This window comes from Mustelus asterias, chromosome 6 (genome assembly GCF_964213995.1).
Source record: "Mustelus asterias chromosome 6, sMusAst1.hap1.1, whole genome shotgun sequence".
Classification (NCBI taxonomy): domain Eukaryota; kingdom Metazoa; phylum Chordata; class Chondrichthyes; order Carcharhiniformes; family Triakidae; genus Mustelus; species Mustelus asterias.
This window is the reverse complement of record NC_135806.1, coordinates 1352547-1380225: the sequence shown is the minus strand read 5'-3', so window position 1 is coordinate 1380225 and position 27679 is coordinate 1352547. Positions and strand designations below refer to the sequence as shown.

Below are 27679 nucleotides of genomic sequence, written 5' to 3'. Positions count from 1 at the left end.
TATTCCCTTTCCTTTGTCCTCAACCAAATGCATTACTTCACAATTCAGTAAAATAATGGGAATCAAATTTGCATGATGGAAACTTTTCTAAATGTGACCGATATGACGATGGTCAAATATGACTGTTCCTGACAAATCAGCTGTTCTTCGTCATATTGAGGAAACTTCAGCAATTTCAGCTTTTTGGATTATGCACGATTGTCACCGACTCAGCTATTTTCTGTAGTGTTTGTTCTATTTCATTGGATTTTGTTTCAAGTCACAGGTGGAGCTTATTGACATGTTTTTCAATGTGGGAACTGTTTTTATGATGTCTAATGAACGGATTTCTTCTTTCTCATCTTGCAGTATGAACCTGGAAGAAGAGCTGGACCAGTTGAGGGTACAGTCTGTTATGGACAAAGCCAACATTCAGGAACTAACCATATGCCTACAACGGGAGCGAGAAGGTGAGGAAGCAGAATGAAATGGATATAGTTCAAGGCATTCAACTGTTTGAAGATCACTAATTCAAGTCAAGCCATTGCATCACCATGTAGTGTTTACTGTTTCCCTTTGCCTTTTGTGGCAAGCACGAGACGATGGGATATAACAGGGTTGCAGATTTACTTAACACTAATTGTTAATCAAGCATTTGCAGTTTTTTTTATTGTTTGTGCAATGTATATGTCACTGGCAAGGCCAGCATTTATGTTCATTCCAGAAGGTGATGGTGAGCTACCTTCTTGAGCTGCTGCAAATGTTGTGCTGTAAAGGAGTGAGCTTCAGGATTCTAACCCAGTGCTGATAAAGAAACAATGGTGTATTTCCAAGTCAGGATGCTATGTGATTTGGAGGGGAATTTGCAGATGGTGATGTTCCCATGAGCCCTTGTCAATTGAGGAGGTACAAGTCACAGGTTCAGAGGTGAAGGAGTGTTGGCGAATTGCTGCAGGGCAGCTTGCAGGATGTGAATGTTTAAGCTGGTGGATTTAAGGTGGTGCCCATTTAGCTTCCACTTTGTCCTGGATGGTGTTGAACTTCTTGAGCGTTGTTGGAGCTGCACTCATCCAGGTAAATGCAAAATATTTAACATATTCCTGACTTGCGCCTTGCAAACCATGGAAATGTTTTGAGGAGTCGAGTTGAGTCATTCACTGCAGAATATCCAGATTCTGACTTCTTCCGGTAACGTAACATAAAAAATAGCAGCAGGAGTGGACCATATAACCCATTGACCCTGCTCCACCATTTGATATGGCCATGGCTGATCTTGGACTTCGGCTCCACTTTCCCTTTTGCTCCCTGTATCCCTTAATTATCTGAGTTACCAAAAGTCAGTCTATCTCGGCTTTAAATGTATTTAATGATGGAGCATTCACTACCCTCAGAGGGAGAAGATTCCAAAGCTTCACAACTCTTTGAGTTAAAAAAAAATCCATATCAAATGATTGACCTCTTGTGCTGCAACTGTGTAACTTTGTTCTAGATTTTCCAGCCAGGGACAGCAACCTCTCAATATCTAACAATATTTATATGGCTTATATTCACGGGGGAGGTGCCGGATGATTGGAGGGTGGCTCATGTTGTTCCGTTGTTTAAAAAAGGTTCCAAAAGAAATCCGGGAAATTATCGGCCAGTAAGTTTGACGTCGGTGGTGGGCAAGTTATTGGAAGGTGTGATAAGGGATAGGATCTACAAATATTTGAATAGACAGGGACTTATTAGGGAGAGTCAGCATGGCTTTGTGCGTGGTAGGTCATGTTTGATCAATCTATTAGAGTTTTTCGAGGAGGTTACCAGGAAAGTGGATGAAGGGAAGGCGGTGGATGTTGTCTACCTGGATTTCAGCAAGGCCTTTGACAAGGTCCCTCATGGGAGGTTAGTTAGGAAGGTTCAGTCACTAAGTATACATGGGGAGGTAGTAAATTGGATAAGACACTGGCTCAATGGAAGAAGTCAGAGAGTGGTTGTGGAGGATTGCTTCTCTGAGTGGAGGCCTGTGACTAGTGGTGTGCCGCAGGGATCGGTGTTGGGTCCATTGTTGTTTATCATCCAGATCATTGATATAGATGACAATGTGGTAAATTGGATCAGCAAGTTTGCTGATGATACAAAGATTGGAGGTGTAGTGGACTGTGAGGAAGGTTTTCAAAGCTTGCAGAGGGATTTGGACCAACTAGAAAAATGGGCTGAAAAATGGCAAATGGAATTTAACGCAGACAAGTGTGAGATATTGCACTTTGGAAGAACAAACCAAAGAAGAACGTACAGAGTAAATGGTAGGACTCTGAAGAGTGCAGTTGAACAGAGGGATCTGGGAATACAGGTACAGAGTTCCCTAAAAGTGACGTCACAGGTGGATAGGGTCGTAAAGAGTGCCTTTGGTACATTGGCCTTTATAAATCGGAGTGTCGAGTATAAAAGTTGGAGTGTTATGGTAAGGTTATATAAGGCATTGGTGAGGCCGAATTTGGAGTATTGTGTACAGTTTTGGTCACCTAGTTACAGGAAGGATGTAAATAAGATTGAAAGAGTGCAGAGAAGGTTCACAAGGATGTTGCCGGGACTTGAGAAGCTGAGTTACAGAGAGCGATTGAATAGGTTGGGACTTTATTCCCTGGAGCGTAGAAGATTGAGGGGAGATTTGATAGAGGTGTATAAGATTTTGATGGGTACAGATAGAGTGAATGCAAGCAGGCTTTTTCCGCTGAGTCTAGGGGAGAAAAAAACCAGAGGGCATGGGTTAAGGGTGAAAGGAGAAAAGTTTAAAGGGAATATTAGGGGGGGGTTTCTTCACGCAGAGAGTGGTGGGAGTGTGGAATGAGCTGCCGGATAAAGTGGTAAATGCGGGGTCACTTTTAACATTTAAGAAAAACTTGGACGGGTTCATGGATGAGAGGGGTGTGGAGGGATATGGTCCAAGTGCAGGTCAGTGGGACTAGGCATAAAATGGTTCGGCACAGACAAGAAGGGCCAAAAGGCCTGTTTCTGAGCTGTAATTTTCTATGGTTTCTATGGCTTGTCCAGTTAAGTTTCAGATCAATGGTGATCCCTAGAATGTTGACAGTGATGGATGCAATGACATGTAATGTTAAGGAAGCGCTGGTTAGTTTCTCTCTTGTTGGAGATCATCATTTCCTGGCAGTTGTGTGGCAGGAATGTTACCTGCCACTTCACAGCCCAATTGTCCAGGTCTTGTTACATGTGGATATGGGCTACTTCAGGATCTGAAGAGTTGTGAATGCCACTGAACACCATGCAATCATCATCAAACATCCCCACTTCTGATCTTCTAATGAAGAGAAGGTCACTGATGAAGCAGCTGAAGATGATTGGGCCGAGGACACTCCCTGCAGTGATGTCCTGAGGCTCAGATAGTTGGCTTCCAACAACTACAACCATCCTCCTTTCTACTATTGTCAATGAACATTTTAAGAAATCTGAAGCAGAGTATGGGTTTGTGCTATTGGCTTCACCCCCATCCCATAAACCATCCTTCAATCTTCAGATGCAGGGGAATATAAAAAGTATTTTCCTGTTGTTACTATTGTATCTTGAAAGATGTTTTAGAATATTCCAGGACTGTAGCTGCTAAGGGAATGCAAGCCATAGCTTGATATAACAAGTTGAGGTCACAAATGCAAGAACAAAGATACTGTTTGCTATACAGTGAGCTGCTTTGATCTATAGGATGACAGGATGATCTTCTGTCACACCTGCTCCATATAGACACTCTGAAATGCTGGATTCCTGACTTGCTTTTATTTTTTTAAGCAAAATTGAAAGTTTTGAGCAGCCTAGTTTGGAACAGGTATTGTGCTAGTGCAGCTGCTGTGAACTTAATGCTTTAGGACAGTAATGAATGGCTCCTTTGCCAAGTTAATCAGTTGTCAGCATTAATGGAATCTTTAGAGGCAAACTACAAACCTGTTTGCTCTTGGTTTTATCTTAGCTGGTGTCTACAGCTGCAAAATGAAAGTTGTCACTACTTATTAAGTTATCGTGTTATTGAATATTTTTATGTAAAGGTCCACCTAAAATTTATTACTCCAATGAGTTATTTCAAGTTATTATAAATTACAAAAGAAAAGTGCACATTGAGACAATGCAGTGCTAAACTGAGGCGTATGTCTACCGTTGGCACGTCAATGATGAGAGTTTTGTTTCTTACTACTAATTGATCCAGACCAAGATTATGAATTCCCTACAGGAGGCAAGTATCTAATGCAATGAAACTTGTTTGTTATACTATTTTTGTGAGACTTCTATTTTTAAAATATATTTTTATTGATGATTTTTCCTATTTTTACAAAAACTGCAACAAGCCTCAAGGACTAGTACAGTACAGCATAATTTCTACACCTATGCATACAGAAAGATACAAGAGAGCATTAACTCAGTTGGTTCGGATTATTCATTACAAATGGCGCCTCCAAAGATACAAACAATAGAAGGATGTTTCAGAGATGGTGAGGAAAGAGGGTAACAAGATGAAGCCATGAGTAAATGGCATAATGGTGCATGCCCTTGCTTACAGGGTACCAGACACAGAGCCAAGTCACTTAAATTTCAGGATTTTCAAAGTAGCTACAGCCATTGCGTTTTGAAGTAGAATATAGGATATCAACACAGGTATAGAAAAGGATGATTAGCCAAAGATTCTCGCATTACACTGAGGCATTCACCTAAGCATATTTTCCCATCTCCAGCCACACCAGGAGCACCATTGACAGGAAACAATGTCTTTTCCCGGGACATGCGCTTCATCTGCACCTTTACAGGAGTCTGTCAGAGATTCTTTTACCCCAAATAATACAAGTACAGAAGCAAGCTACCCTATATCAATAGGTCTGAGCGGGTTTTCTTCACCAGCTGTGAGGCCATATCCACAATCTCTACACCGAAACACTCACCCAGTACCCTGCAGTGGTACTACTCATATTAACAATGGCAAGAAAGGATACCATACATATATACCACCATTATAAATGCAAGGACTATAAGAAGGAAAAACAGATATATATTACACAGTCCTAGTGCAGTAAAACTGACCCAGCGGGCTCCCCAAAAATCTCAAATTCGTTAAGGATATTAAACAGCCAGTATTCAATTTAGACACAGGATCAGAAGCAATGCAGGTAGTCCCCCGTGCCACCTTGCACCCCTGGCATAACGAAGATATAGTCGGAGCAAATCTGTGTATTAAGTTTGGTGTAATTGAAGGAGCACCCTGTGGGAAGCATTCCATTATAAAGAAATGGATGTCCCTGGTTTTCAAAGGATAACAAGTGAAATTTGCCTCTGCTCACACACTGGATCACTCTTGGCAACATGGTAAACATCACAAAATCAAAAAAGAAGTGTGACAACGAGGGGTAAAGTCCAGGATGGGTGATGAACTGCAGATTATGACTCCAAACTATTGTGACCCACAGAGTTTAGAGAGGCCAAAGTCCTAAGTAAGATTGTCGAACAGCCTTAAGGATCCATCAGATGTGGCCCTCAGGTTAACAGGATAAAGCAGAGCAAACAGCATTCAGACAGCTTTTAGAAATTTCCAGTGACCGATGATATGAAAATGCATGAATACAGGCCGGAAGTCAGTCCTCAAACAGGATACAACATGCTGTTTAAGATTAATACGCCCAGCTTTCGGGTTGAGATCAAGAAAATGTGGCAGTCAGTTCCCAAAACATCCTTCCTGCATCTACCCTGTCTAGTCCTGTTTGAATTTTATAGACTTCTATGAAATCCCACCTCATTCTTTTGAATTCCAGCAATTAATACCTGAACCAACTCAATCTCTCCTCATGGTTACTTGGCACTTTGCCCCAAAACATATTTCAAGGGATATTTCAGAATAGAAAGAGTGCAGAAAAGATTTACTCGGATGCTACCGGGACTTGATGGTTTGAATTATAAGGAGGGGCTGGATAGACTGGGACTTTTTTCTCTGGAGCATAGGAAGCTGAGGGTAATCTTATAGCGGTCTATAAAATAATGAGGGGCATAGATCAGCTAGATAGTCAATATCTTTTCCAAAGGTACGGGAGTGTAAAACTAGAGGGCGTAGGTTTAAGGTGAGAGGGGAGAGATATAAAAGGGTCCAGAGGGGCAATTTTTTCACACAGGGTGGTGACTGTCTGGAACAAGCTGCCAGAGGTAGTAGTAGAGGCGGGTACAATTTTGTCGTTTGACAAGCGTTTAGATGGTAAGGTGGGTATAGAGGGATATGGGTCAAATGCGGGCAATTGGGACTAGCTTAGGGGTTCAAAAAAATGGCGGCATGGACAAGTTGGGCTGCAGGGCTTGTTTCCATGCTGTAAACCTCTGTGACTCTAAGAAAGAAAAATTCCATCCGTGGTTAATTAAAAAGATTAAAGGTTGTATCAAACTTAAAGAAAAGCATATAATTGCGCAAAGATGGTTGGCAGGTCAAAAGATTGGACAGAATGTTAACAACAGCAAATAATGACAAAATTAAGAGAACGAGAGAAAGGTAGCTCGAAATAGAGAAATAGATACTGAGAGTTTCTATGAATATTTAAAAGAAGAAAGGAATTAACAAAGTGACATCCCTGAAATAGCTGTAAATCAGGAAATGGAAGCGGGGGAGGAACTGAAGAATATTACAATCACAGCGGAAGTGCTGAGCAAGTCCCTGGGTCCAGATATAATTCATCCTAGGGTCTTAAAAGGAGTGGGTTGTGGGATAGTTGATGCCTTATTTTAATTTTCCACAATTCCTTATATTCGAGGAAGGTTCTATTAGATTGGAAAATAAGAAATGTAGCTCCATTATTCAAAAATGGAGTGAGACATAAAGTGGGAAACTACAGGCCAGTTAGCTTAACATCTGTCATAGGGCAAATGTTAGAAACTACTATTAAAGATGCTATAGCAGGCTCTTAGTTAAATTCAGGGTTATGACAGAGTCAGCATGGTTATTTGGAAGGAAAATCATGTTTAACTAAATTATTGGAGTTCTTTGAAGAAGTAACATGTGCTGTGGATAAAGGGGAACCTGCGGATGTACTGTACTTAGATTTCCAGGATTTTGATAAGGTGCCACGAAGTGACCCCAGCGGGAGGGAGGGAGACCCAGGATGGGATTGATGCCCCGTTGGAATTCCGATTCTGCCCACTCATCCGATTGAATGGGCCATCGGGATTCCCAGCTGCTGCCCCAGAGAATCGTCCCCACTTGAATATTTTTGGATCAGAACTAGATAGATTCTTGATAAGCAAGCAGGTGAAAGGTTATTGGGGCCAGGTGGAACTGTGAAGCGGAATTCTCCCAAAAGATTTCTAAGTGTCGGCCCCAGTAGGAAACCCGCTGAGATTCCTGCTGGGTGGGTCGGTGTGATTCAATTCACAATCCAACCACACTTTGAAATTATTTTGGAGACTGGGGAGATTCTCACAGAATTCTGCCATACTTTTTGGAATGGGACCTAAAGACGCTGGCAGACCAGTTGAAAACCTCCCTCCCCCGGCAGTGCCAGGGCACTACCCAGCCATCTCCCCAACCACCCGGGGTTTTCAATGGCCTCTAAGCCCCCTTGGCATGACCATCATGACTGGTTTCCATTTTTGGAAACCAGCAGTGATTGGCGCCGGGTTCCCACTGTCCCCGAGGGCTGGAGAATCCCGGGAGGAGGGAAAATCCAGCTTCAAATCGACATTATATACTTGAATGTTGATTTAAATATGCTGATCTCACTGAGCGTGATCCAGATTATGTTGGGGTGAGGAGAATCCTAAAGCGGGTTCTCCCTAGAGCTGCATGTCTTATGGCTCCTCCCCCACGATTCTCCAACCTTGGTTCAAGTCACTGACTCCTGTTCTTTATCCGTGTGGTTGTATGCTCCTTGTGTATACAATCAGTCACCTGGAAAAACTCTGTCAAAATTGGTAAATGTGACTTCTTATTAAAACTCAATGCTGACTGCCCTTGACAAGCACAGACATCTGGAAATGCTCACTCAATTGGTCACAAATGATGGGTTAAGAGATTTTGCCTACAACTGATGTTTGACCAACTTGTTGATCGTGAATTGGTCTGTTCTTCTAACCTTCCTTGAACAGTGGTACAGCTGGCCACCTTCTGGTCCCCTGGCACAATTTGCGGATCTAAGAAGGATGAAGAATTGTATTCAGAGTCTTTTTTATCTTCTCTTTGACTTCCTTCAATAGAGTGTGCATGCCAGAAGAACTTTATAAATGATCAACTTTCAGTTCTGTTTATTTTTTTCCAATGCCAATTCCTTTTCTATATTTATGTCTAACAGTCTTGAATAACTTATTTTCTTTTATGCTTAAAAAACCCCATGCTATTTTTATTTCTTTTTAAAATTTTCTTATAGCTTTTTTAATTTCTCTTTTAACCTCCACTGCACTTTCATTAGACCTCCCCTGTGAACTGACCTGAATATTGTGTCTTTCACATATGCCTCATTTGTGTTTTTCTAATTGTTCAGTGGGTGGATTGTGAAACATTTCAGTGAGATAATGTCCAATGTGAATTGATAAGCTCCGCTATAGACAGACAGCAGGTGAATACAAAGAAACAATTGCAGCAAGCCCCAGTTGTTTCACTCAGTTCCAGTACTCCCTCAAAAATGAGGAATAAACTAATAATGATAACAGAATTGTTGCAGTGCAGAAGGATTTACGGAGTGCGTATAACTGTAGAAAAAGGGATAATCAGCCATGGATATCTAAGGAAATAAAAGAGGATATCAAATTGAAAGAAAATGCATACAAAGTGGCAAAGATTAGTGGGAAACTAGAGGATTGGGAAATCTTTAAAGGTCAACAGAAAGCCACGAAAAAAGCTATAAAGAAAAATAAGTTAGATTACGAGAGTAAACTTGCTCAGAATATAAAAACAGATAGCAAAAGTTTCTACAAATATATAAAATGAAAAAGAGTGGCAAAAGTAAACGTTGGTTCTTTAGAGGATGAGAAGGGGACTTAATAACAGAAAATGAGGAAATGGCCGAGGCATTGAACAGGTATTTTATTTCGGTCTTCACAGTGGAAGACACAAATAACATGCCAAAAATTGATGACAAGAAGGCTATGTCAGGTGAGGACCTAGAAACAATCATTATCACTAAAGCAGTTATGTTGGGCAAGCTAATGAGGCTAAAGGTAGATAAGTTCCTGGCGCTTATGGAATGCATCCCAGGGTATTAAAAGAGATGGCGAGGGAAATAGCAAATGCATTAGTGGTAATTTACCAAAATTTGCTGGACTCTAGGGTGGTTCCCACATATTGGAAAACAGCAAATGTGACGCCACTGTTTAAAAAAGGAAGTGAGACAAAAGGCAGGTAACTATAGGCCGGTTAGCTTAACTTCTTAGTGGGGAAAATGCTTGAATCTATCATCAAGGAAGAAATAGTGAGACATCTGGATAGAAATTGTCCCATTGGGCAGAAGCAGCATGGGTTCATGAAAAGTAGGTTTAACTAATTTACTGGAATTCTTTGAGGACATGAGGAGCGTGGTGGACAATGAGGAACTGGTGGATGTGGTGCATCTGGATTTTCAGAAGGCATTCGACAAGGTGCTGCACAAAGGGCTGCTGCAAAAGATAAAGGTGCATGGTATTACGGATAATATATTAGCATGGAAAGAGGATTGGTTAACTAACAGAAAGCAAAGAGTAGGGATAAATGAGTGTTTTTCTGGTTGGTGATCAGTGACTAGTGATGTGCCTCAGGGATCAGTGTTGGGACCGCAATTGTTTACAATTTACATAGTTGATTTGAAGTTGGGGACCAAGTGTAGTGTGTCAAAATTCGCAGATGACACTAAGATGAGTGATAGAGCAAAGTGTGCAGAGGACACTGAAAGCCTGCAAAGGGATAGAGATAGTTTCAGTGAGTGGGCAAGGGTCTAGCAGATGGAGTACAATGTTGGTAAATATGAGATCATCCATTTTGGTAGGAATAACAGCAAAATGGACTATTATTTAAATGGTAAAAGATTGCAGCATGCTGCTGTGCAGAGGGACCTGGGTGTCCTTGTGCATGAATCACAAAATGTTGGTATGCAGGTGCAACAGGTAATTAAAAAAGAAAATGGAATTTTGTCCTTCATTGCGAGATGGATGAAGTTTAAAAACAGGGCGGTTATGTTGCAGCTATATAAGGTACTGGTGAGGCCACACCTGGAGTACTGTGTACAGTTTGGTCTCTTTACTTGAGAAAGGATATACTGGCACTGGAGGGGATGCAGAGGAAATTCACTAGATTGATTCTGGAGATGAGTTGATTGGCTTATGAGGAGAGACTGAGTAGACTGCGACTATACTCATTGGAATTCAGAAAAATGAGGGGAGATCTGATAGAAACATATAAATTATGAAGGGGATAGATAAGATAGAAGCAGGGAGGTTGTTTCCACTGGCGGGTGAAACTAGAACTAGGGGGCACAGCCTCAAAATAAGGGGGAGCAGATTTAGGACTGAGTTGAGGAGGAACTTCTTCACCCAAAGGGTTGTGAATCTGTGGAATTCCCTGCCCAGTGAAGCAATTGAGGCTACCTCACTGAATGTTTTTAAGGCAAAAATAGATAGATTTTTGAGCCGTAAAGGAATTGAGGGTTATGGTGAGCGGGTGGGTAAGTGGAGCTGAGTCCATGAAACGATCAGCCATGATCTTATTGAATGGCAGTGCAGGCTTGAGGGGCCAGATGGCCTACTCCTGCTCCTAGTTCTTATGAACTTATGGAACAATAGCCTAAAATGCATCTCAAGGCAGAATCAATAAAGGGACGCTAAGGAAAACAAGGAAATAGTAGAGGGGGGTTGACCTGAGGCGTGGCTAGAGAGAAAAGTGATTAGGTAAAAAAAGTTCAGGAAGGGGGTTTCGGAATATCCAGACAGCGGCCATCAATGGTGCAGTGAGAGATGTGTTGGAGCAGGGGGTGGGGGGGGGGTGTCGAACACACAAAGTCTGAAGATGGATAAAGTTCAAGGGGTGGGATATTTCAGGGCTAAAAGGGAAGGAGCAAGGCTACAGCTGAAACAGTAAGAGTCCAAGAGAGCCAAGAGAGAGCAATCCCACTGTGTGGAGCTATGGAGGAAGTGTTAGAGGAGGATGTAGTTGACCATGTCAAAAACTGCAGAGAGGCTGGGGAGGAATGATGCACTGTGGTTGCAGTCACAGAAAGCCAATTAGATAGATACAGATACAGAATTTCAGTAGAGGTGAGCACTGATTTGGGAGGCAACAGCACATTCAAACCCTTTGGAAGGGAATGGAGATTGAAGATAGTGGGGTAGTTGCAAGGACACGGACCAAATAGTCTGTTTGAGGAAAGGAGAATGTTTGAAACAGAAGGGGAAAGGAACCTTTACAATGTCCCCATTCCATTTCTTGGACTGACTTGTTTTGACATTAGCATCCAGTCACCTTCAAACTGCAAAAAATTATTTACAGATGTTAAGATGACAAGCACATTGACAGTCATTGTCAAAGCTGTCCCTTTCATTGAAGAGGCTTGCGGCCTGACTGTAGAAATGTACAAGGTTCGGTCATGGTCTCTCTGGAGAACCATAGCTTCTGCATACAGGTTTCTTCTAACACGCAGATATGATTGTCTGGTCATGTAGACATGGCTGGCAATGTAAGGATAGGTTCTAATTGATCTCCTAGGGTTCAGCTGCACATGTCTGGCATGCTTTCTTTTATTCTTCTCTTCAAAAACACTGCAAATGGATAGAGAAAGCCAGAAAGCGATCGTTACTTCTGTCTAAACATCATGCATTGACAGTATTTTGGGGGCACAGGTACAGACAATAGGGAGGGGTGGGATTGTGAGTTTGAGACTTTGTATTAGACTCAGCAAGTTCCTTTTCCCCAAAAACTGCAATGAAAATAATTCACTGAAATTGAAAATCCATCTTGAAGGGAGACTGTACCTCATGTACTGCTGGTTTATATAGTAATGCGTGTTTGGACAACTGTTCAGGTGGAGTTCAGCTTTTGCTAACACACTTCCTATGCATTTAATGATGCCCAGGGTTCAATGGGTGTGCAGGGTGTGGCACGTGCAATTGTTTCCAGATAGGCAGCCCCTCACAACACAATGAGCATGTCCCTGTCGCACAGCCTGACTGAGGGTTGTTAAGAATTGAGGAAAATTAAGAGGAAAACAAGTAAAACGGAGTTGATTAGAGGCAGATGGCTGGAGAAATGATAAAATGTGAATTAGCCATCAATGGAAAAGAATTGTTTTACATATGTGATTAGGGAAAACAATGGGGCTATAGAAAGGTGAATTCCAAGTGGAGAGATAAGGAAATTGACACGTACCCGCCAAAAGCTGACTCCACGGGATGATAAAATCAAAGGGAAAGAAACGGTACACTGTAGAACATTCAGAAGAAAAGGGAGAGAGACAGCTAACATCAGAACCGCAGCAAATTGCAGCTGTAGTCTCCCAAGAGAGGCAGCAATTTTATATCTTCACTGAACCGGAAGACTATTTCCCAGACGTGGCCACCTTAACCTGGTTGTGGGAATTATTTCCTGGATTTAGCTCATAGGGTTACTTAATACCAGATGTTGTTTGGGAAAAGGGATGTCTCAGAGTTCAGGTGAACTTAGCTAATTTTGGGGACCAAGGGATAGTTTTGTGTAAAATAAATTGTCGTAGAGTATTTTAGTCCTCCTTGTTTTTGTTTTAAGTTCATAAATATTCTTTCTGAATTGTTCACACAATGACTGGTCTGTTTCCTCACTGGATTGTACATCATTCCTCGCATAATATCAAAAAAGGGCACATGTAGCACTATGAGCTAGTGTTTCAAGTTACCTTTCTGATTTTGGGATGCCCTCACATTTAACTTCAGTGTGGTAACACGGTACTAAATATCAGATTTTTTATCAGCTGCCTGTTATATCCAACAGTGAAAAAATATTCCATGTTTTATGTTGATTGGTGAGTGTGTTGGTGCAATCTTTGTGATTTGAAATAAACTAAACAGAAAGGCATGTGAACAGCAATAGCCATCTGATGTACAAAATGACAAGTCACCTGAAACCTCCCTGGTATAACCTGTCTGATTTGGATCATTGCCCATGGCAGGCAGAAGAGATGTAATTAGAATAATATCAAGGTTACAAAATTTTAGATGTATAAACAGTTATTTTGAGTTAATTGTACACTACGTGAGGATTTTGCAATGACTGAATTATGTTGCCGTCCCTTCATCTTTATCCGGTATGCAAAGAACAAAGAACAATACAGCACAGGAACAGGCCCTTCGGCCCTCCAAGCCCGTGCCGCTCCCTGGTCCAAAGTAGACCATTCTTTTGTATCCCTCCATTCCCACTCCGTTCATGTGGCTATCTAGATAAGTCCTAAACGTTCCCAGTGTGTCTGCCTCCACCACCTTGCCTGGCAGCGCATTCCAGGCCCCCACCAGCCTCTGTGTAAAATATGTCCTTCTGATATCTGTGTTAAACCTCCCCCCCTTCACTTTGAACCTATGACCCCTCGTGAACGTCACCACCGACCTGGGGAAAAGCTTCCCACCGTTCACCCTATCTATGCCTTTCATAATTTTATACACCTCTATTAAGTCTCCCCTCATCCTCCGTCTTTCCAGGGAGAACAACCCCAGTTTACCCAATCTCTCCTCATAACTAAGCCCCTCCATACCAGGCAACATCCTGGTAAACCTCCTCTGTACTCTCTCCAAAGCCTCCACGTCCTTCTGGTAGTGTGGCGACCAGAACTGGACGCAGTATTCCAAATGCGGCCGAACCAACGTTCTATACATCTGCAACATCAGACCCCAACTTTTATACTCTATGCCCCATCCTATAAAGGTAAGCATGCCATATTCCTTCTTCACCACCTTCTCCACCTGTGACGTCACCTTCAAGGATCTGTGGACTTGCACACCCAGGTCCCTCTGCGTATCTACACCCTTTATGGTTCTGCCATTTATCGTACATTATTCCTACCAAAATGCATCACTTTGCATTTATCAGGATTGAACTCCATCTGCCATTTCTTTGCCCAAATTTCCAGCCTATCTATATCCTTCTGTGGCCTCTGACAATGCTCCTCACTATCTGCAAGTCCTGCCAATTTTGTGTCGTCCGCAAACTTACTGATCACCCCAGTTACACCTTCTTCCAGATCGTTTATATAAATCACAAACAGCAGAGGTCCCAATACAGAGCCCTGCGGAACACCACTAGTAAGAAGTTTAACAACACCAGGTTAAAGTCCAACAGGTTTATTTGGTAGCAAAAGCCACACAAGCTTTCGGAGCTCCAAGCCCCTTCTTCAGGTGAGTGGGAATTCTGTTCACAAACAGGGCATATAAAGACACAGACTCAATTTACATGAATAATGATTGGAATGCGAATACTTACAGCTAATCAAGTCTTTAAGAAACAAAACAACGTGAGTGGAGAGAGCATCAAGACAGGCTAAAAAGATGTGTATTGTCTCCAGACAAGACAGCCAGTGAAACTCTGCAGGTCCAGGCAACTGTGGGGGTTACAGATAGTGTGACATGAACCCAATATCCCGGTTGAGGCCGTCCTCCTGTGTGCGGAACTTGGCTATCAGTTTCTGCTCAGCGACTCTGTGCCGTCGTGTGTCGTGAAGGCCGCCTTGGAGAACGCTTACCCGAATATCAGAGGCCGAATGCCCGTGACCGCTGAAGTGCTCCCCAACAGGAAGAGAACAGTCTTGCCTGGTGATTGTCGAGCGGTGTTCATTCATCCGTTGTCGCAGCGTCTGCATAGTTTCCCCAATGTACCATGCCTCGGGACATCCTTTCCTGCAGCGTATCAGGTAGACAACATTGGCCAAGTTGCAAGAGTATGTACCGTGTACCTGGGGGATGGTGTTCTCACGTGAGATGATGGCATCTGTGTCGATGATCCGGCACGTCTTGCAGAGGTTGCTGTGGCAGGGTTGTGTGGTGTCGTGGTCACTGTTCTCCTGAAGGCTGGGTAGTTTGCTGCGGACAATGGTCTGTTTGAGGTTGTGCGGTTGTTTGAAGGCAAGAAGTGGGGGTTTGGGGATGGCTTTGGCGAGATGTTCGTCTTCATCAATGACATGTTGAAGGCTCCGGAGGAGATGCCGTAGCTTCTCCGCTCCGGAGAAGTACTGGACGATGAAGGGTACACTGTCCACTGTGTCCCGTGTTTGGCTTCTGAGGAGGTCGGTGCGGTTTTTCGCTGTGGCGCGTTGGAACTGTTGGATCAATGAGTCGAGCGCTATATCTTGTTCTTATGAGGGCATCTTTCAGCGTCTGGAGGTGTCTGTTGCGATCCTCCTCATCCGAGCAGATCCTGTGTATATGGAGGGCTTGTCCATAGGGGATGGCTTCTTTAACGTGTTTAGGGTGGAAGCTGGAGAAGTGGAGCATCGTGAGGTTATCCGTGGGCTTGCGGTACAGTGAGGTGCTGAGGTGACCGTCCTTAATGGAGATGCGTGTGTCCAAGAATGCAACCGATTCCGGAGAGTAGTCTATGGTGAGTCTGATGGTGGGATCTTCAAAAAACTCCACCAGGTTAGTGAGGCATGACGTCCCTCTCACAAAACCATGCTGACTATCGTTAATGAGTTTATTCCTTTCTAAATGCGCATACATCCTATCTCTAAGAATCTTCTCCAACAACTTCCCCACCACGGACGTCAAGCTCACCGGCCTATAATTACCCGGGTTATCCTTCCTACCCATCTTAAATAACGGGACCACATTAGCAATCCTCCAATCCTCTGGGACCTCACCTGCGTCCAGTGACGAGACAAAGATTTGTGTCAGAGGCCCAGCAATTTCATCTCTCGAATCCCTGAGCAGCCTGGGATAGATTCCATCAGGCCCTGGGGATTTGTCAGTCTTTATATTCTCTAACAAACCTAACACTTCCTCCCTTGTAATGGAGATTTTCTCCAACGGTTCAACACTCCCCTCCGAGACACTCCCAGTCAACACATCCCTCTCCTTTGTGAATACCGACGCAAAGTATTCATTTAGGATCTCCCCTACTTCTTTGGGCTATAAGCATAATTCCCCACTTTTGTCCCTGAGAGGTCCTGATTTTTCCTCTGACAACCCTTTTGTTCCTAACGTATGAATAAAATGCCTTGGGATTCTCCTTAATCCTGTCTGCCAAGGACATTTCGTGACCCCTTTTTGCCCTTCTAATTCCCCGTTTGAGTTCTTTCCTACTTTCTTTGTACTCCTCCAGAGCTCCCTCCGTTTTTAGCTGCCTGGACCTAACAGACGCCTCTCTTTTCTTATTGACCAGTCCCTCAATTTCCCTGGTTATCCACGGTTCTCGAATCCTACCCTTCCTATCCTTCTTTTTTACAGGCACATGCCTGTCCTGTAGCCCTAACAACTGTTCCTTAAAAGACTCCCACATGCCAGATGTGGATTTACCCTCAAACAGCCTCTCCCAATCAAGAGCTGCCAATTTCTGCCTAATCCCACTAAAGTTAGCCTTCCCCCAATCCAACACCTTACCCTTGGGACACCAGTCATCCTTTTCCATCACTATCCTAAAGCTAACAGAGTTGTGGTCACTATTTGCCACATGTTCCCCTACCGAAACTTTGAAGACCTGACCGGGCTCATTCCCCAGTACTAGGTCCAGTATAGCCCCCTCTCTAGTCAGGCTATCTACATATTGTTCCAAAGAACCCTCCTGTACGCATTTTACAAATTCTTCCCCATTCAGAGTCCCAGCTCTCAGCGATTTCCAGTCTATACCAGGGAAATTGAAGTCTCCCACTACAACAACCCTATTTTTCCTGCACCTATCCAGTATCTCCTGACATATCCATTCTTCCACTTCCCTTGGGCTGTTGGGGGGCCTGTAGTATACCCCCAACATAGTGACTGCGCCCTTCCTGTTTCTGAGCTCCACCCAGAGTGACTCGTTACACGACCCCTCTGAATTGTCCTCCCTGTGCACCGCTGTAATATGCTCTCCAACTAATACTGCTACTCCCCCACCTCTTTTGGCCCCTCCTCTGTCTCGCCTAAAACACTTGTACCCCGGAATATTCAGCTGCCAGTCCTGTCCCTCTTTCAATCAAGTCTCTGTCACCGCAACCACATCCAAATTCCTCGTGAGCATTAAGGCCCTAAGTTCATCTGCCTTACCTCCTTGCATTAAAGTATAAGCACTCTGGACCTCCAGGCCCAGTGAGGTCATCCTCCCCCAGAGTGCTCTTCTTTTTTGCCAGCTTTGTCCCAGTCCCAAGCTTGTCCCCAGCCTCTACACTTGTAGACCTAATATTTTGATCTCCACCCCCCCTGCCATACTCGTTTAAACCCCCCCGAACTGCACTAGCAAAACTCCCAGCCAGGATATTCGTGCCCTTCCAACTTAGTTGTGACCCGTCCTTCTTGTACAGGTGCCATCCTCTCCTGAAAACTTCCCATTGATCTAGGAAAATGAAGCCCTCCCTCCTGGACCAGTCCTTTAGCCAAGCATTCAATTGTACTAACTCCCTATTCTTAGCCTCACTGGCACGAGGCATTGGGAGCAGCGCAGAGATTGCCACCCTGGAGGCCCTACTTTTTAGTCTATTTCCCAACTCCCTGAATTGCTCTCGTAGGATCCCCCTGCTCTTCCTATCTACGTCATTTGCACCAATGTGTACAATGACATCCGTTTCTTTATCTTCCCCTTTTAAGATGCCTCCTCTCTGCTTGGAGACATCCATTACCCCAGCCCCAGGTAGGCAGACTACCATCCTGGAGTCCCGTTCGCACCCACAGAATCGCCTGTCCGTGCCTCTAACCGATGCATCCCCCACCACTATTGCTCTCCTAACCCCTCTCTTTCCTTTCCGGGCCACAGAGCCTGACTCTGTGCCAGTGACCTGGTCACTGTGGCTTACCCCTGGAGAGTCATCCTCCTCCACACTATCCAAAACAATATACTTGTTTTGGAGGGGGACAACCACAGGTGACCCCTCCACTGATTGCTCACTCCCCTCCCCTCTCACACCTGTCGCCGAGCCCTTCCTATTATGAGAGACAGCCACTGGAATAGTCTCTGGTATGGTACCCTTCTGACCTTTACTCCTCCTAACTGTGACCCACGTGTCTTCCTCCCGATGCCCCAGTGTAACTAGTTCCCTATAACTCATGTCAATTATTTTCTCATTCTCCCTGACTAGACTAAGGTCAGCAATCTGCAGCTCCAGTTCCGTGACGCGGTCCCTCAGGAGCTGCAGTTCCACGCACCTGGTGCAAATGTGAACCTCCGGGAGGCTAGGTGTTTCCAGGAACTCCCACATCCCACACCGGAAGCACCAAACTGGCCTATCATTCATAGTTACCCTTTTCCTATATATGTTTGGATAAAAATAACTTACCCTGCCTCACCTAAGCCCTGTGAGCCAAAGCCTTGACAGCTCTCACTCTGCTTCCCACTCACTCCACTGCCCGCTCCCGACGCTGCCCGCTCGTAAGTGCTGCCTGCCTTTTAAAGCCAGCAACAAACCTCCCCAGGCCTACTTCCGGTTTTGAAAAAAAACCTCAGATTTTACACACAAAATTAACTGAAAAATAAATAAATAAATAAATGCATTCATTTCAAATGTATCTGTATAATATCATTGGTCTAGAAAGGTACTCGAGCACAGTAACTTCTTCCCAATCCGCATTACTGATCATATTTTAAAAATATAAAGTGCTACTGTTTGAAATCTATGGCAGCATTTTCTGACATGATCACCTTTGCTCATTCCGAAATTTAAACTGAACACAACTGGATCTATTCTCGTCCCTCTGCTGGTACAGGAGGGGTTGGGAGCATGATGAAAATAAAAGTTCACCACAGGATCCATGCAATGTGTTAGGGGTTTGAATTAGGCAGCCCAAGCTTCTGTGGGAAGCAAATGGAAAGGAGCGTGTTATTTTATCATTTATAGGGATGGCTACAGGTCACGTGAAGAAATAAGTTTGTAAATAATTTTTTGTGAGAACGGGAAAAGACTAATGTCCTTCCTGGTCTCAATAAATGTGACCCTTGAAATCTCCAATTTTGGAGGCCCTGTCTTTTTGCCTCCCACTAGCGTTCCAACAGATAGAGAGCAGCACACACCAAAACCGAAGTTCCAAATTGGCAAATTGCCAGTTGTTTTGGTGATCTGTTCAATCGCAGATGAAGCTACAACAGGACTGCCTGCATGCTAAATAGCAGAATCAGGATGCGGAAGACAGGTAAATCCCAAAACCAACAGTAATCCTGCCATATCCAGTGTGAATGGTAGTGGACAATTAAACAATAATTCTTTCCTCCATCATAAGATCAGAATTGGGCATGTTGACTGATGATTATTTCGTGCTGTTTGCAACTCCTCAGAAACTGAAGCAATCTGTGCTTTGCATGCAGCATGACCTGGCTTGAGCTGCTAATGGTAAGTACAATTTGTGCCAGGAAATGACCATCTCCAACAAGAGAGAATCTTAACCATCCCCCCTTGGCTTTCAGTAGCATTATCACCCTCCACCATCAAGATAGACGGCACGGTGGCACAGTGGTTAGAACTGCTGCCTTGCAGCGCCAGGGCCTTGCGTGACTGTCTGTGTGGAGTTTGCACATTCTCCCGGGTCTGCGTGGGTTTCCTCCGGGTGCTTTGGTTTCCTTCTACACTCCAAAGATGTGCAGGTTAGGTGGATTGACCATGTTAAATTGTCCTTTAGTGTCCCGGGATATCCAAGTTAGGGGATTATCAGGGATGCGTGGGGTTACGGGTATAGGACAGGCGGTGGGCCTGGGTAAAGATGCTCTGTCGGAGAGTCAGTGCAGACTCAATGGGCTGAATGGCCTCCTACTGCACTGTAGGGAATCATCATTGTCCAGAAACTTAACTGGAACTGCCACATAAATGCAGTGAGCGGATTTGATCCTGGGCATTCTGTGAAGGATGGCTGAGCTCCTGACTCCCCAAGGCCTTTTCACCACATAAAGGACACGAATCAAGAATGTGAAGGAATACTCGTCATTTGTCTTGGTGAATGAATCTCAAACAACACTCAAGAAGCTCATGAAGACACCATCCAGGACAGAGGAGTCCTCTTGATTGCCGCCATCTTGAACGTTATTCCCTTCACCACCAACTCACAATGACAGCAGTGTGTATCAGATATAAGATGGACTGCAGCAACTCACCAAGCTTTCTTCAACACTATTTCCAAAACCCTACTACCTTGGAGAATAAGGACAGCAAACAATGAGAACCACCACCTCCAGGTTACCCTCCATGTCACACACCTAGAAATGTATTGTCATTTCTTCATTGTTCCTCGGTCAAAATCTTGGAACTCCCTCCATAGCACTTTGGGAACCCCTTCACCACATAGACTGCAGCAGTGCAAGAAAGCAGTTCCCCATCACCTTCTCCAGGGCAATTAGGGATGGGCAATAAATGCTGCCCATCTCAGTGATACTCATATCCTGTGAATAAATTTAAACAAAAGTTAAGAGTCTCAAATTCGATTAATATCTTTAATTATCTTGCATCCTTGTATTTGACTTATTTCTGTGTACATAATTTTGAATCCTTTTATCGCTAATGATGGCCTGATAACATTGGCTGTCTGTTCATTTCAGGTATGGTGGCCTTTGAAACATATATTAAAGTGAATAGTTTGAAAGTATTAATATAATTAAACTTCTTCATGTTTCTCTGTGAATATTTAATCGGCAGGATGTTTTGGAGCAAAAATTCAAAGTTTTATGAACCTTTTGAAGTGTTACTAGTTAGGTCTTTTGATGTTGAAAGTATGGTATTTTGATTGTCAAAATCAAAGTACTAGGTGAATTGTAGGACCCAGGGTAAGCCTGACAATAAAACTGCTTGCAATGTTTGCCTGGACCTAAATGCAACAATCCTAGCATCTCTCAGCATTAGAACAACCTTTCTGCAGTGAAGGGGAAGAGAGACTGAGATTTCAGCGAGAATGAGTGAGATGGCCAAAACCTCAGGTGGATTTACAATTTACACACCATGCCTCAGCACAGCATCCCGACCAATGGGGGGGCCCCTGTGCAGGCCGGTGTCTATGGGCACCAATTAGAACCTGATAATTCAGCATTCGTTGATTTTCTAATTTCTGTTGAGTCTATCAGCAGGCAATGCAGAGCAAAATCAGACTCTGGTTGAATCCCCTAAAAATAGACTGACCCGAATGTTTAAGGCACACACATGCGAGGAACAAGAGGCAACTAGACGAGGAAGCGGAGGCTGAAGATCCCTTGTTTTGCTTTGTAAATAGGGCACAGTCAACAGGTTTCTCAATCCAGGGCTGAGGGCAGGTCAGCCAGCAACAGCGAGGCAAGGTGCGAGACCACGAGATGAGCCAGCCAGTCGGGGTCAGCAGCCATTGAATATTGAGGGGGCGGGGGAGGGGTGACTCGACCCAGCCAGAGGTGTGACGTCGTTGTGGGGGGAGCCAGAAAGGAAGGTGGGCATAGGGTCACACAAAGTGTAAATCCACCTCTACAAATTCCTGCAGGATATTTTGCTCCAGCCTTTCTGGTGACTAATGCTCCTGACCTGATCCCTGCTCATAGTGTCCTTGACAATCTTTGCCAAAGTGGGCGCGGTAGCCTCATATCACAGCCTGTTCCCTGGCCAAATACAAATTCAGTTCCCAATAGGGAATACATTCATTAAATGCAAAGTGACAGAAAGGTGATGATACAGTTGTTGATAGTTGTTGATAGCCTGTCCTGTCATAATTAGTGAAAAACTATTTCAATGGTAGTAACAAATGATTTGCAGAATCATAGAATCTTACGGCATAGAAGGAGGCTTTTGGCCAATCGAGTCTGTGATGGCTCTTCTGGAGAACAATCCTGTTGGTCCCCCTCATCGGCTCTTTCTCCAGAACCCTGCAATTATTTTCTCCTTCAAGTATTTATCCGATTTCTTTTTCCACCACCCTATCAAGCAGTGTATTCCAAATCCTAACCATTCATTGCTTAACAAAACGTCTTTCTTTATGTTGCCTCTGGTTCTTAGATTCCTGATCCACTGACATTTTTATTTTCCTCTTTTGCAATTTTTTGATTGTAAAAATAGTAAAACTATTGCATACTCACATTCACCTACTGTGCAGCACAGAATGTTTTCGGTGCGGCAGGATTTGCTTCTGTTTACAATGGTATTGATCTGAAGGAATTGTAGGCACTTAGCATAATCTGTACCTCTGTAAGTTGACTGCACTGTCTAGTGGTACACTTCTCGAAAACAGCTCATCATTTTATTCCATTCTGTTAATGAGCATTTTATCTTGTATATATTTCCTTTCCTTGCCCCTTAAAGACACAACTAGAATTTTAACTTGTATTTTTCTTAGCAAAGAAACTGACTAACCAAAAGAGATAATGAGAAAATGACACTAATTATTTGAAAGGAGGAACATCCTTTTTTTTGTGGAAATAGCTGTTCTGTTTCAAAGGGGATTCTAATGACATTTTATTATTTATTCCAATCAGAGCTTCATTTCAGACATGATGGAGATGAAGGAGTGAAACGCAGTACACCCAAGACCAAGACAAAAGCAAAGTTGGAGCAGTCATTAAAGAAGGTGCAGGAAACAATTATAACATTCCTTCGAGAGATTATTATTGCACATATGTTAGAGCCTCGCTGTTTTAGCTTATTGAAAATGGTAAACTGTATTTTCCAGTGCACAGCACCGCAGGTGGTGAATACATTAGAGTTCACCTTTGACCCACAAGTCTTAAAATTCATATATTTCTGCCTTGTGAATACAAAATATAAATACATAATCTTTTACTAAGTTTATAATCATGTTGGAAAGCTACTTCTAAGGTTTACAATTTTCTGAGAAAGCAATTTCATCATTTTTGTAAAAGTATTAATATAGCATTTTAAATGTAATAACACATCCCAGGTCACTTTTCAGGCACGTTATGAAGCAAAATTTGACACTGAGCTACGTGAGATATTCAGGTGGATGGCCAAAACATTGGTCAAAGAGACAGTCTTAAGGATTGTCTTTATGAAAGAAAGAAGGGGAGAGAGGTTTATAGAGAAACTGGCAGAGCTCAGAGAGTACAAAATTGAAGTCATGGTGACCTGGGGTGGAGCAATTAAAATCCAGAATGCTCAAGAGACCAGAAGTAGAGGAGTGCTGAGGCCTTGGATTGTTGACAAGGAACAACTGGGGCAATGGAAGGCTTTGAAATAAAGGATGCAAATTTCAAAATTGAGATGTTGCTTAACTGGGAGTCAATACAGGTCAGTATGCGCAAAAGTGATGGGTGAACCGGCCAGTTGTAGATTGGAGTGGTAAAGTCTGGAGTCAACAAAGGGATGAATGAGGGTTTCAGCAGCAGGGGCAGAGTTGGGCAATGTTACAAAGATGGAAATGGGTGATCTTTGATGATGCAGATAGGCAGTCAGAAGTTCTTAGTGAAATATGGTGCCACGGTAACAGGCTTGGATAGGCTTAGAGTAGGTAACTGAGGAATGGCATTTTTGGTGGGGATGATGTGGAGATGCCGGCATTGGACTGGGGTAAACACAGTAAGAAGTGTAACAACACCAGGTTAAAGTCCAACAGGGGAACAGAGACCATAATTTCTAATTTCTCAATACTTAATTGGAAGAAGTTTCTGCTCATCCAATACTGGATGGCGTTGGAACACTTAGCAATGGTGAAGGAGTGAGAGATGTGACGGTGAGACAGCAATGGTTGCTGTAGGGGCTGTGTTAAAACTTGATGCTGTATTTTCATGAGGGGCAGTTTGGTGATGAGAAATAGGTTGGGGCCATGCACTTGGCTGATTTTTGGAATTCTATCAATGCTTGGAGGAGTCTGGGAGTAACAGCACGGGGACGGGAAGAGGAACAATTACAAGTGATTGATGTCTGCAAGTAGATAGATAAGTACGAAGCCAGGACAGTGTCACCCAGGTATTGAAGAAGGATGGTGTAGTCAACCATGTCAAAGGCTGCAGACAGATCGAGATTCTGGAGTCATCTGCTTCTGGCTTTAGGTTTTGGGGCAAATTGTTACTTTTCACGTAAAGTGCTTCTGTCAAGAAGTGTAGATTAGAGTTGTTTTCATAGTTTGTTGAAGGACTCCCAGATAACTCATCCAGTCAGTGCCAGTTTCCAGATTCTGGCAAACTGCCTTTTAGGGATATTAGGTGTTGGATGACTTCATTGCATTCTAAGGTTTATCTCTGTCACAGCGACTAAAAGAGAGCTTTTCCAAGCATCTCATAACAAAGAGCTAGTTTAAGGTGAGTACTGAGCATTGATGCCAGCTTAAGGCACATTGCTCTTCTGAAATCAGTAGCCAACTCAGCTTCAATATTGGTTCATGTGAAGAGATTTCTGAGTTCTTCAAATCTTCAGGTCATCTCTACACCTTAATTCAAGTTTCAGTAATGCCCTATAAAACAATAACCCCATTATTACTTGGACAGAAAAAATGCCATCTGGTTCACTAATACACTTTAAGGAAGGAAGTCTGCCATCCTTGCTAAATCCGACCTGTATCTGATTCTAGGCCCACACCAATGTGGTTAACACTGCTCTGAAGTGCTTCATGATTTGTCAATGCAGCTCACCACCTTCTCATGGGCAATTGGGAATGGTTAATATATGCTGGTTTTGCAGGTGATGCCTTTTTCCTATGCATGGATAAAAAAGAAGCACAGATTATTCCTTTGGAAGTCAGAGATCAGCAACAACAATGGCTTTCTCTAAAGAAATCTGGGTTGAATTCTCATCCACAGAGACCTTCCTTTTTGCACCGCAATTGGCTTTGTTTAATATTCCACAGAACTATTTAAAATCCCATCATCAAATATAATAAACCAAAATTTGGATGGCCATTTTAAAGTCTTCTCTCCAAATCTTCAGGCTTCAGCCTTGGCTGAGTCTGGATATTGTCAAGTTTTGGGATAAGTCATAGGTTCATGAGTCCCTACCTCTTAAAAGGGAGATATAGCTACTTCAAGAATTTATGACTCAAGAGTGATACAATTCACTGAATTATCAGTATCGGCTGATTAAAACGCTGGCTTTGTCCACAAGAAACATACCCAGAAGCCAGAAACTATTGATGTTTGACCTTTGCTGGCTTATTGACTGTTCAGAATGATTTTCATTGAAGCCAGAAGGGAGATAATCAGATGTCAATGAGCCCTGACTGCCTCAGATTTTGAGAGAGTAGGGAAAGGATCATATCACCCCTCATTTCTTTGGATCTATGCACATTTAGTTTGACAATTACAATGCCTGTATAATCTCTCAATCGTTTTTTTTCTGTCCCTGCAAATTCTGCCTGGAGCAGGAAAGGCATTGTTTTGTTATTTTTCCCAGTGGCTGGGGCTGATAAAACATGGGGCCCCACAATCACAGGATTTAACAAAAAAAAATCCCAGGTATTTCTCTGTGATGTTTAATACGTAGGCAAACGAGAGGCAAACCATATTGTTCCCATGACCTTTACAGAAGTTCCCAGTTATTTGCTTTCAAATAACTCAACATTGTTCCAGTGTTCCACAGCAATGCAGCTCAGATTTGCACTATGTTCTGAAATCTTTGAACGTATCTATTGTCTCCTGGTTCCAATCTGAATGCAACTGCGGCACTTTCTTGAATGGTCTCTTTGACTTCTGTGTGCAAAGATTCCGCACTCAGTCTCCTCTCATTTATCATCGAACTTTGCCAAACGCTGAAATTCAAGTTTATCTCTCGACCACTACGATTGACCGATGATGGACAGGTGATCAAATAGTATGGCAGGTGATGGATGTGTTGAAACTTCCTTAGGTTTAATGGTGGTAAGAACAAATAGGAACTTAAGACCATGTGGAGGCTATTCAGCCCCTCGAGCCTGCTCTGTCGTTCAATGAAATCATGTTTGACCTGTGCTTATTGATTGCTGCTAGTTGCCTCTGTATCCCTAGGTCTACCTCCATCATTCTGCTCAGCTCCGACTGAACCAGAATTGTATTGAATCGCAGCATTCTGTTTCATAATCCCATTGTCTGAGTTCACTCTCATTTCCATATTTTCTCCCATTCCTCCACTCCATTGACTTCAGTTAGGTCCTCCACGTCTATAAGATGCGTTGTGCAATGGTTATGTTGCTGAACTAGTGATCCAGAGGCCAAAATTAAATAATCTAGTGAACTTGACTTCAAAAACCTCTTTGGCAGTTTGAGAGTTTGAATTCAGTGTAAAAGGAATCTAGAGTTAAATATCTGGTATCAGTAAAATGACCATGAAGCTGTCAGGTTGTTAGTCAAAACAGAAATGATTCACTCATGTCCTTTAGGGAAGGAAGCCGTTTATCCTTGCCTCATCGGCTCTATATGTGACTCCAGTCCCAAGTCATTTATGTCAAACTGCTACAAAGAATAACATGACAAAGGTAGACAGATTCACTCAGCTGAGATCTCAACATTACCTCAGGCACATCCAAGCTCCCCTCCAAGCTGCAGTGAGATTGCTTGGGCAGATATTTCTGTGCATTTGTTACTGGGTCAGAATCCTGGACATCCACTCTGAACTGTCTTTACCACCTGGACTGCAGCTCATTGTCATTTTCCCAAGGACAACAGATATCAGCCTTGCCCGCGACGCTACATGCATAAGTGCGTAAGATACCAGACTTGGACTCACCTAAAAAACAGATCCTAAACTCTCCAATTTTCAAGCTCGTTCTGGACTCAGAATCTTTTTGATAAGATCACGCCGTAATATCTAGTGTCTGCCAAACGTAATTTCCTCCAGTTTTCTTAGAATTCCTGAACTGATGTCTAGCTCATTCTGATGACTCCCTCTCCCGGCCTCGCTAGGACAAATCTTAGAAACATAGAACATAGAAAAACTACAGCACAAAACAGGTCCTTTGGCCCCACAAGTTGTGCCGAACATATCCCTGCCTTTTAGGCCTACCTATAACCCTCCATCCTATTAAGTTCCATGTACTCATCCAGGAGTCTCTTAAAAGACCCTATTGAGTTCGCCTCCACCACCACTGACGATTCCACTCGCCCACCACCCTGTGTGTGAAAAACTTCCCCCTAACATTTCCCCTGTACCTACACCCCAGCACCTTAAACCTGTGTCCTCTCGTAGCAGCCATTTCCACCCTGGGAAAAAGCCTCTGAGAGTCCACCCGATCTATGCCTCTCAACATCTTATATACCTCTATTAGGTCTCCTCTCATCCTACGTCTCTCCAAGGAGAAAAGACCGAGCTCCCTCAGCCTATCCTCATAAGGCATGCCACTCAATCCAGGCAACATCCTTGTAAATCTCCTCTGCACCCTTTCAATCTTTTCCACATCCTTCCTGTAATGAGGTGACCAGAACTGAGCACAGTACTCCAAGTGGGGTCTGACGAGCGTCTTATATAGCTGCATCATTATCCCCGGACTCCTAAACTCAATCCCTCGATTGATAAAGGCCAGCACACCATACACCTTCTTAACCACCTCCTCCAGCTGCGGGGCCGATCTTAGAGTCCTATGGACCCGGACCCCAAGGTCCTTCTGATCCTCTACCGTACTAAGAGTCTTTCCCTTTATATTGTGCTCCTTCATCCCGTTTGACCTGCCAAAATGGACCACTACGCATTTATCGGGGTTGAAGTCCATCTGCCACTTCTCCGCCCAGTCTTGCATCCTA

At 43.4% G+C, this 27679-nt stretch overlaps 1 protein-coding gene across 1 annotated transcript in view; it reads left to right on the top strand.

Moving 5' to 3' along the window:
- cntln (centlein, centrosomal protein) overlaps nt 1-27679 on the top strand; it is a 420736-nt gene that overhangs the window by 218542 nt on the left and 174515 nt on the right. Inside the window, exons 14-15 of the mRNA XM_078215313.1 lie at nt 349-449; nt 22496-22587. Of these exons, the coding sequence (XP_078071439.1) occupies nt 349-449; nt 22496-22587 (193 nt within the window). The remainder of the gene's footprint in view (nt 1-348; nt 450-22495; nt 22588-27679) is intronic.